This window comes from Chlamydomonas reinhardtii, chromosome 15 (genome assembly GCF_000002595.2).
Source record: "Chlamydomonas reinhardtii strain CC-503 cw92 mt+ chromosome 15, whole genome shotgun sequence".
Classification (NCBI taxonomy): domain Eukaryota; kingdom Viridiplantae; phylum Chlorophyta; class Chlorophyceae; order Chlamydomonadales; family Chlamydomonadaceae; genus Chlamydomonas; species Chlamydomonas reinhardtii.
Genome location: NC_057018.1, coordinates 1,107,938 through 1,118,444, shown reverse-complemented (window position 1 = coordinate 1,118,444; position 10,507 = coordinate 1,107,938). Strand labels below are relative to the sequence as shown.

At 65.6% G+C, this 10,507-nt stretch overlaps 2 protein-coding genes across 2 annotated transcripts in view; one reads left to right on the top strand and one right to left on the bottom strand.

Annotated features, from left to right (window-relative positions):
* The window catches only part of CHLRE_15g639504v5 (uncharacterized protein), a 12,426-nt gene extending 8,601 nt beyond the window's left edge, over positions 1 to 3,825 (top strand). Inside the window, exon 12 of the mRNA XM_043070618.1 lies at positions 353 to 3,825. Coding sequence (XP_042916513.1) covers positions 353 to 2,282 — 1,930 coding nt within the window. The 3' untranslated portion in view covers positions 2,283 to 3,825. The remainder of the gene's footprint in view (positions 1 to 352) is intronic.
* A 692-nt stretch (positions 3,826 to 4,517) lies between these two features.
* Positions 4,518 to 10,229, bottom strand: CHLRE_15g638000v5 (uncharacterized protein). The gene is made up of 2 exons (XM_043070576.1): positions 9,261 to 10,229; positions 4,518 to 8,975 (listed from the first exon to the last, which is right to left on the bottom strand). Exons 1-2 carry the CDS (start codon positions 10,035 to 10,037, stop codon positions 6,534 to 6,536), a joined length of 3,219 nt encoding a protein of 1,072 aa, XP_042916512.1. The 5' UTR covers positions 10,038 to 10,229; the 3' UTR covers positions 4,518 to 6,533.
* Positions 10,230 to 10,507: the final 278 nt, after the last annotated feature.

The window sequence follows — 10,507 nt, the reverse complement described above, 5'->3', positions numbered from 1 at the left end:
CCGCGGCGGCGGCGGCGGCGGCGGCGGCGGCGGCGGCGGCGGCGGCTGCTGGTCAGCCGCGCCGCCGCCGGCGGCGGCGGCCATGGAGGCCGACGACGCCGCCGCCTCCTCCTCCACCATGATGATGGTGGGCGGCGGCGGCGGCGGCGGCAGCAGCACCACGACTACTACTAGCAGCAGCAGCAGCAGCAGCAGCAGCAGCAGTAGTAGTAGTAGTAGCAGCAGCAGCAGCAGCAGTAGTGGTAGCAGCAGCGGCAGCGCCGCCGCCACCACCGCCGGCAGCAGTGGTGGCGGCGGCGGCGGCGGCGGCGGCGGCGGCAGCAGGAGCACCACGACGCCGCCGCCGCCGCAGCAGCAGCAGCACGGCGGCGGCGCCGCCGCCGCCGCCGCCGCGGCGGCGGCGGCGGCGGCGGCGGCGTCCTCCAGCAGCAGCACCACCAGCATCATCATCGTCGCGGCGGCGGCGGCCGGCGGCGGCGGCGGCGGCGGCGCCAGCGGCGCGAAGTCCCTCGGCGGCGCGCCGCGCTCTGGCGCCGGCCCTGTCGCGCGAGCGCTCGCGGAACAGCATGCTACTGCCAGCCTCGCCCTCTGCTGGCGGCGGCGCTGCCGGCGGCAGCGGCGGCGGCGGCCGCGGCGGCTCCCGCCCTGCCAGCAGCCGCGGCGCCGCTGCTACAGCTGGCGGCGGCGGCGGCGGCGGCGCTACCGGCACTGCTACTGCCGCTACTGCCGGGGCAGGGGACCTGGTGTTGTCGCTACTGCCGGGCCAGCCCGACTCACCCGAACTACAGCCAGCCTCCATCCTCCTGGTCTCGCAGGGCGGCGCCGCTGCTACTGCCGCTGCGGCTGCCACTGCTACAGCCGGCGGCGGCGGCGGGCGGCGCAGCGCGCGACCGTCTGCCAGTGGCGCCGCCGGCGAGCTCGCGGCGGCGGCGGCGGCGCCCCCGTCGTACTCCCCCCGTGCCGCGGCAGTAGCAGCAGCAGTAGCGGGAGGTGGCGGCGGGCCGGCAGCCTCTGATGCGGTGATGACGGATGGCGGCGGCGATGGCGGCGGCGGCGACGTGGCGGCGGCGGCGGCGGCGGGCGCGCTTCTGGGGCCGCGAACGCCGGCGCGGCAGCCGTCGGCGGGAGCGCTGCACGCCCGGCGGCCAGCCGGGTCGCCATCAGGCGCCGCCGCCGCCGCCGCCGCCGCCGCTGGTCTGTGTCATGAAATAGACGGCGCAGCGGCGGCGGTGGCATCGCCGTTGGGGGTCTCTCCGGCGGCGTCGCCGTCGGCGGTGGGGTCGCGGCCGCCGGGTTTGGCACGGTTGCGGAGCAACCCGCTCTTTGACCTCTCCGGCGGGCTATCACCCTCGACGGCGGTGGGTGGGGACCGTGCTGACGTGCCGCCGTCGTCAGCCGCCGCGGCAGTAGCAGCAGCAGGGGCTGTAGCAGCAGCAGCAACAGCAGCAGCAGCAGGGGCTGCAGCAGCAGGGGCTGTAGCAATGGGGGCTGCAGCAGCAGGGGCTGTAGCAGTGGGGGCTGCAGCAGCGGAGGCGGCGGAGGCGGAGGTGGAGGAGGACGCGGTTGTGAGCGTTACGCCCGTGGGCGCCATGACGCCGGTTGCGGAGGAGGAAGAGGAGGAAGAGGAAGCGGAGCGGGAGGAGGGCGAGGAGGAGGGCGATGGGGGCGACGACGGCGGCGCGTCAGAGGCGGCAGCAACTGTGGCGTCGTCGTGTGTCGCCACCGCCGCCACCGCCGCCACCGTTGTAACGCCCTTCAGGCGCCGCGACGCCGCCGGCAGTGATGATGGCGGCGGCAGCGACGATGGTGTTGACGCGGAGGGCTCGAAACAGCAGCAACAACAGCAGCAGCAGCAGGCTCGTGGTGCTAATGCAAGTAACGACAGAAATGCCGCAGCGAACAAGAAGGAAGCCCCCTCACAAAGCACCGCCGCCGCCACCGCCGCTGCGGCAGGCAAGGCCAGCGGCGCCGCCGCCGCCGCCGCCGCGCCGGCGGCGGCGACAGCTTCTGCAGCCCAGACCACCGCCGCCGCCGCCGGCACCGGCACGGGCACCGCTGCCGCTACCGTTGAGGAGGAGGAGGAGGAGGCGGAGGAGTGCGGGGTGTGTATGGAGCCGTTGCCTCTGGTGGCAGTGGCTCCCTGCCGCCACTCGCTGTGCGGCCCTTGCGCCCGTCGAATCGTGTGTCTCAACATCACCAAGCCCAGCCACTGCCCCTTCTGCCGCACCACCATCACCGCCTTCGTGGCGGCGCCGGCCGTGGCGGTAGCGCCTGTGCGGTAGGTAGCACCCGTGGCGGCAGGTAGCACCCGTGGCGGTAGCGCCTGTGCGGTAGGTAGCACCCGTGCGCTAGCGCAGGTGCCAGTAGCGCCCGTGGCGGTAGCGCCCGTGCCGGCAGTGGCGGCTGTGGCGCCGGCGCTAGTACTCTAGCGCCCGTGGGGGCTGTGGCGCCGGCGCTAGTGCGCTAGCGCCCGTGCCGCGGCAGGAGCGTTGTCGGGGCACAGGCTAGGGCGGAGCTAGGGCGGGGGCGCGGTGGGGAGAAGCTGGGTGCGGCAACGGCAAGAGGACGGAAGGGAAGGGGAGGGGAGGGGAGGGAACTTCTGCCGCCGCGCCATTGCGGCGGATTGGGCAAAGCCACGCAAGCTTCGTGCCGGATAGCTGGCCTGTACGCCTGCGGTTCGGTGCCTTTGCAAATGCATTCTTATTTCCTGCACGTCCGCGGCGATCAACAACAGTACTTGGGTAGTTGTTGTTGTTGACTCGACAGTTGCCACGAGGGTCTGAGTGGGTTGCGGTTGCCGGTTACGGTTGGGGCAGGGGTTGCGGTTGCGCGTGTCATTGTTGTGCGTGCGATTTGATGGCGTATCCTATGGGCACGCGGGAATTGCTGTGAATTCGGTTGTGCGGCTTGTGCTTTATATTGTCTGGGTATATCTTTGCTTGTAGTGATATGATATGCAGTAAAAGAAACTTTTGTTGTGCGCTGTGAGGAATGGCCCGAGGCCGCGCGCACACGTTAGACTCACGAGGGCGTTGCACCGCATCCACAAAGCATCGTCGATCCATGGCACACACGGTGTGTTTGACTGTGTGTGTGTGTGTGTGTGTGTGTGTGTGTGTGTGTGTGTGTGTGTGTGTGTGTGTGTGTGTGTGTGTGTGTGTTTTCCCTTCCTCCACATATGTGTTCCCATCTGTCTTCATGCCTTCTGCGCGGTAAAGGGAACCCTTTATGTTGCATTTACGACGGTGAGGGTCCGTGTGTGCTGCGCGTGTCGTGGACGAGCGGCAACGAGTCATTTATTTCCTTTCGCATTTCGCCCGCTTGCATGCGACGCTTCAGATCATCAAATCGCCGCGGCAGGGACGGCTGTGTAACGCATACTAGCTAGCTGCATGCGGATGTATGTTCGATAGATTGGCAGCGGCATTGAGGTTCCTGTTACATGCGCTTTGGTGCACAGCGTGTGTGTGGACGTACGAGCGTGGCTTCGACAGATGTCAGCTTTAGCGGATGCCGCTGCAGGTGTGTATCGGCATCGCTTTCCCTGGCACTCGAGCTGGTGAGCTTGAGCTCGGCATCAGCATTGCAGCAGAGTGCGCGGCTTGGCTGTTCGCGTGTCGTGAGTCGTTAGCGAGAAATCGTGACTTAACTTGGTTTGCAAACCGTGCGTGAATCCGTGGGGTTAGGGGGCTTTCACACGTGGGAAGCCAGCTTTGGGTCGAAGCCGGCTTAATGGGCGATACATGGGCTGTGAAAGGATTGGGCGAGGAGCAGGGGCAGGGGGGCTTATGTGCTCGAGCCCAACGAAATTCGAAACAACGGGAATGTAGCCAGCCCCACGCAACCGTACCCAATGCGAAAGAGCAAGGAGGAGAGCGTGGCCTATGCTTTGATAACGGAGCGGCACTCGACAGTACGGTCGTACCCAGCCCCAGAATGGACCGCGTTCCCAGCTTATGCGTTGCGGAACTAATGCGTACGTAGACCAGCTTCCCAGCAAACCATCCCGCAAGCCATCCCGCAAACCGGGGGGCCGCTGTAAACACCAGCCCAAGGCTCCGGCCGTGCTATCCCAAGAGCACGCAAGCTCAAGCCTCCGGACACCTGAAGGAAGCCTTTACCGTATTTGCAAGAAGATTACTCGTGCACGCTTCCGCTGTGCTGTAGCCTTCACAGACGGGATGCCGCATGTGTGCGTGGCCCCGTGGCACGCCCCTTCTGTTATCCACATGAACAGCCAAACCCCGTTTGGGTTAATTTGGGCTAGAAAGCTGCCCAACCGCCCAGTCCTCTTCCTCCCCCACTCCACTCCCTCTCCCCCAATCCGTTCCTCCTCCCTCCCTCCCTTTTCGTTGGTTTTGGTTTAGTTTGGGCTGGTATTTACAACCCCCCCCCCCCCGCGTGTGTGTTTATTGCCAGGACTGTGGCAGGACAGGCTTTGATACTTTCTATGGCAATACCGTACATCGCCAAAACTGTGGCAGGACAGACAAGCCCCACATACCCCGTGGTTTGTTACTTCTACGGCAATACCGTACATTGTGGTATTCCTGCCGCACATCACAGGATAGGGCACAAGTCACAAGGATGGTTACCCCTTGCCGCCAGCCACACAAGTAAGCCCGCTTTCACCCGTGCCAAGTCATCCCGGCTTTGCAGGGTCGCACCGTACGTACTACGGTGTACGCGCACTACGTGCTGTACACGTGCTGCGTGCTAGTACGCTTCTCTTCCCCAGCCCTAGCCCAAGCTTTGGGCCGCCCCCACCATGCGCGGTTGCGCCCCATAGTACTCGCCGTCGACACACGATGTATGTGGCATGGCGGAAGTTAACGACCCACTCATAGCGAAGTGTTTGCTAGTGAATACTCATATCCACAGCCGCACTGCGACCTTGCATCCCGGTTTTCCTGCCGCCCATCGCTGCACCCCGTGCCTGCCGTACGAACAAATGGATATACATGCATGCCAGCAGCACACGTCAGCTTGCTTGCAACACTGCTTGCACCCGTCCTCTTGCATCCCAGCTCCTATTGCTATGGGCCGCCCCCACCTGCATGCCTTGCGGCCCATAGCACTTGTTGTCGTCCGGTAGTGTGGCATGCATGGCGGAAGCACGCTCCACAGTTGCGCTGCCACCGCAAATTATGCTGCAGTCAACTTACTTTTACTGCCGCCGCCGCCGCCGCATTCCAACTAACGCGACCAACCCCGACCACCCGCATCACCGTGCCTATGACCAAGGCGCCATGCTTTCTTTATTTCCGGCAGTGACCCGGTGTGAATGTGACATTAGAAGAACGGACAGTCCGACAAAGCAAGGGTGCCCAGCACCCAAGGTCAGGAGGGAACCATCTCCGGCCCAAAGGGGAACGGCCCCCCCCCCCAGTTGTCTGCCGACCTTCACCAAACCCGGTATGGATCGGTGGGAGCGGCCGGTGCTCAGTGGCTGCTGTCCGGCCGAGCAGCTGTCACATGCCGCCTTGCAAGTTCAACGCCGATTACGCAACCGGCCCATTTGCATGCCGCAATTCCAAGGCTGCGGCCACTACCGTGCGGCTTCCCCTTTCCCTTTCCCATCGCCCCCGACTTCTCCACTCGCTGCTGACGCCCTTGCGTTACCGTAGTCGCTACGCTGAGCCCGGGTCACGCCTCTCCCCTGACCCGCCGGGTAACAGCCGCATCTCATGCCTGCCCCTCCTGCCCACTTCACGCCTTCCATAACACACATACATACACACCTTCCCGACCTCCATATGTATATGACCAGCCGCATTTCGCAACATAACAAAAGAAGTAGGTGTCAAGACACAACGTTGCATGGGCCCCGACCCACATGCGCACATGCACTAACAACATGTGCTACTCGGTAGACACACGCTGGCACCCACGTGTCTCCTCCCCCCATCTTTGTCCTAACTAGGCCATAAGCCACCTCAATGCACCATGCCCGCCGCCCCTTGCCAATCCAGCCAGTCATGGAATTGCCACCGAACGCCAGCCAGCCCTCAACTCAATGCCGACGGATCTCATACCGCCGCAGCTGCTTGCACATAAGAAGTTATTGATACAATGTGACCAGCCGAGCTGGATCCCAAGCAATACCTGGCAGAAACCGATCCAAGGGAATCATCACCAGATAGGGACTGCCTACCAGACACGCCACCTCATCCATTCACCCGAACTACTTGTCGACAAAGGCGTGCCAAAAGAGGAACCTTGACCAAGTGAACATGTTACCGGTACTTGGTTGTTGCCGCGCTCCAACCCGTTGTTGCCCATAGTTTCCCCACAATGATGCTGCGGCTGTTCGTACGTGCACGCCCTGCCCAGGCGCCCGGCCGCCCGGGTACTGCTCCATGCAGGCATGCATGCAGCAGAAAGGTGCAGCAGCCGCAGTCGCTTCCACAGCGCCCTGGGCTGGGGCCATCAAAGTGACCAAACCCATCCCCCATCCCCCATCACCCTAGCCTGAACCCACACGGGTGCAACGCTGCGCCAGCCGCCCTTGCAAATCCACCCAAGGGGGCTTGCTAAGCAGCTGCCGCAGCCGCGTCTGCGTTCGAAGCAGCCGCTCGCTTCCTTGTGTTCTGCGGCGGCGGCCGTTGCTGCTGCTGTGGCCGCGGCTCGTTTGCAGCAGGCCTGCGGCGTCTGCTTACAGTAGCGGCCACAGCTTCCGGCTCCGGCCTCGTCGGCTGCTGGTGCTGCCGCTGTCGCTGTTGCTGCCTAGGAGCAGGTGCCACGTCGGCACCCGCGGCGGCAGGCCGAAGGCCGCCACTTGTCGCAACCTCCGCCACCGCCTCCGCCGGACCCGCACCTGAGGCTGACGGTGTGTCGAAGGTGGCGTTGTGCTGCAGGTCCTGCTTTCGCGCCTTCCTGCGGACAACGAGGATGCGCCTCTTCTCGCTGCTGGCAGCGGTGGTGCTGGTGATGGTGGTGGTGCTGGCGGTGGTGGTGCTGCTGCCGGCAGTGTCCGGCTGCGGCCGAGTCGTCCGCTGCTGCTTGCAGTGAGGGGCGGCAGCAATGCCTTCCCCTCCTGCTGCTGCTCCTGACGAAGCGCCTGATAGCAGATCCTGCAGCCGCTGCAGCAGGTAGGCCTCCTGAGCGGTAGGCGTCCTCAGACCGTACCACTCCCAGTACGGCACACACACCAGGCCGCCCTCCCCAAACGCCCGCCGCAGCTGCCGGTTGCGCAGGGCCGTGGACCCGATTACCGCGGACGGGTCGTCCTTGCGGTTGGTGGGGAAGTGAGCCGGCCCGTCCACCTCAATGGCCACTCTCCGGCCGTCACTCCAGTCCGCCACAATATCCACACGCCCCAGCACGCCCTCCACCACCACCTCTGTCTGCACCGAAACGATGGGCAGGCGACCCTTCTGCAGCAGTCGTTGAAGCGCCTCTGCCACCTGCTTCTGCAGTCTGCTGGTGGTCGACCCCGTCGCCCGTTCGGCAACTACCGCCACCTCCATCGCGGCTAGCAGGTCGGGGCTGCGGGCAAGAGCCTCCGCCACCTCGCAGCCCAACTCCTGTTGCGCCTGCCAGAGCTGAAGTAGCCCCTCGGTCTGAAATCCCTCACGCCGCCGCACGGCCTCACGGGCAAGCGCCGGGGCCAGAGCAGATGCAGCCGGGCTAGCAGGGCCACCGCCGCCTGCTAGCACCGCCAGCGCCCACAGGCTGTTGCAAAGCGCCTGTGCAACAAGCGACTCCGGGTCTAGCCGCAGCAGCTCGCCCAGCCGGCCGCACACCGCCGCCTCCAAGCCGGCGTGACGCAGCTGCAGCACCGCCTGCGCCCAGAGCGTGTTTGCACAGTGTTGTGCATTGCCTCGCTGCATCGCCGCCGCGGCGCCTGCGTCAAGCAGCGCGGGCGGCGGCTGGTGGCGCACCAACGCAAGCGCGTACAGCAGGTTGGCCCAATCCTGCGGCTTGGCGCCGGCCATGACCCCGGGCCGCTGAGCTGCTGCCACCGTGGCCGCGTACCAGGGGCGCTGCTCGATGGCTTGTGGCGTTGCGCCAGCCCCATACCCCATCTTGGCCAGGGCCCACGCCGTGTTGCTGAGGTGCTGCGGTTCAAAGCCGGCAAAGCCACGCCGCACACCCTCTGCTGCTACTGCCGCCGCCAGCCGCTCAGACTGCTTGCCTCCCAGCTGCAGCCCCTCCAGCGCCAGCAGGATGTTGGACAGCTCCTGCGGCTTGAATACTTCAGCTTCCTTTCGTGCTCGGAGCCGACGATCGCACTCGGCAGCCACAGCAGCCGCCAGCCGCTCAGACTGCGTGCCTCCCAGCTGCAGCCCCTCCAGCGCCAGCAGGATGTTGGACAGGCCCTGCGGCTTGAACGCTGCAGTTTCCTTCGGTGTCTGGAGCTGCCGCAAAGCCGCACCACACAGCGCCTCTAGCACTGCCCGAAACTCCCGTCCGCTGCAGCCAAGGACCTCTAGAGCCCACAGGCTGTTGACCAGACCTTGCGCATTCATGTCCGGGGCAAGGGCTGCAGTCGCCTCCGCCAACGGCCGCAGAAGGTCTGAGTCCCCGTACCCCAGCTTGGCACACGCCCACAGACTGTTGGAAACACCCTGGGCGGTGAAGCCGCGCACCTCCGCCGCACGCAGCCGCGAGGCCACTGCGCCCGCCAGTGCGATCAGATGCGGCGATGAGGTGGGGTCCCAGTCCGAGCCCCGCTGCTGCTGGTCCTCCCGCAGCTTGCCCAGGGCATACAGCGCGTTTGCCAGGTTCTGAGGAGTGGCACTGTCCAGCAACACTGGGTCCACCAGCCGCTGCAGCAGCGCCGGCGCCAGCTGTGACTCCACACGCCCGTCGCTAGCAGCCCCGGCCTTTGCCAGCGCCCACAGCGGAATGCTGCAGCTGGCCGGCTGGCGGATGCGCGGCACGAGCGGAAGGAGAGCAGGCGCAAGGGCCGCCATGATGCCGGCACGGGCCGCGGCTGTGGTGGCGGGCCCGCCGGCGTGTGACGACTCCAGCTGCAGGGGAGGGAGGGGGCCGGTGGGAAAGGACGATGCCCCGATCACTCGATGGGGCGGACAGATGCAAGCTTAAAGCAGCCCCACCATCATCATGCAACGCGTCCTTAAGCTCTACCGCGTGAGCTGCGCTACGTGCTAAGGAGGTGCGTGTGTTGTTGGCGTTGTCAGTCCTCGCAATGCGATCATGAAGGCCCGCACGTGCTTGCAGGCAAGCCCGACCCCTGCCCCTGCTCCTCCTACTGTTGATGCCCGCTAGACAGGACGCCTAGCCTAACCTCTCACCTTGCCACACAGGTTGAAGGCAGCTGACATGGTGCTCACGTCTTGCCGCTCGCACCACACCGCCAGCCGCTGATCAATGACTGCTTGCAGCTCCTCCAGAGTCCGACACATGGTCATGTCATCCGCGGAGTCACGCGCCCTGCCGCCGCCGCCACCGCTACTCCTGCCACTGCCACGCCGGCCGCCGTTCCAGCGGCCTCCGCCTGCCCTGCCCCTGCCTGCCCTTCCCCCACCGTCACTGCTACTGCGGCTGCCGCTGATGTCGTCACGTCCGCTGCTGCTGCTGCTGCTGCTCATGCCACTGCTCCTGTCAATGGCGCCGCCACTGCCGTACCTCCCCGCAGCCGCCAGCACCTGATGCTGCGCGCGCCGCCCCGGCTGCAGGAGACAGCTGCGCGCCCCGGCTGCTGCAGGTGCGGCAGTGGCGGGCGCTGGTGCGGCTTGACGGGCCCAGGCGGCTAGCGGCAGTAGCTGCAGCAGACCGCCGCCAGCCCCTGTGACAGCAGGTGCGGCGGTGGCAAGGCAGGGGCCGCCGCCGCTGAGCACTGCCGCCACCGGGCCGCTGGTTGCGGAGCTGCACGCCAGGCCGCGGGCCACACCGCCAGCGGTCGCCAAGGGTTGGAGGCGCCCGGCGGTCCGAGCGGCGCGAGGCTGGGTCAGCGGTATGCCGCATGGCCGCAGAGTTAGCCCCGTGTGTGCTGATACTGGAGCACTAGTATAGCTACTGCCTAAGCCATGTCCACTCGCTGCGGCGCTGGCGCGTGCGAACTGTAACATTCTAGTCTCTGACAGGGGCCCACAGTTCCTCGCGCTATTCAAGTGCTATCTGATACTATACACTGTAGTAGACACAATGATCGGACTAAAGGAACAAACGGGCCAGTTCGGTGCGCGGGGAAATGAAGCGTGCATATCATCTCTATATGTTAAGGATAAACAGGGATGAACGGGTATTTTGTTTTGTTGAGCGATGTACGAGCTGACGAATACAGCCGTGCGATTGAATTCGCTGTTTGGCTCGCCAGCATGCGACCTTGCTCCCGGCCGACAGCCCCGAGGGACGCCATCGTCCGAGCAGGCACAGCCCAACAGCAGCCACGGCCACAGCCGCACCAGCATTAACAGGGGAGCCAGGGCAGCTTCTGGTTTCAGGTCCTCCGCTCTATCTGGGGGCGGCGCGTGGGTGCGGGTGTTTGTGGAAGCAGGGCGTGGGCTTGGGGCGTGGGCTTGGCGCGTGAGTGAGACGT

Coding starts and splice junctions, on each gene's coding strand:
- CHLRE_15g638000v5 (XM_043070576.1), bottom strand. CDS start 10,037: ATGTTACAGTTCGCACGCGCCAGCGCCGCAGCGAGTGGACATGGCTTA. Junction 8,976..9,260: donor CCTTCAACCTGTGTGGCAAG/GTGAGAGGTTAG, acceptor CCTCCCCTGCAG/CTGGAGTCGTCACACGCCGG.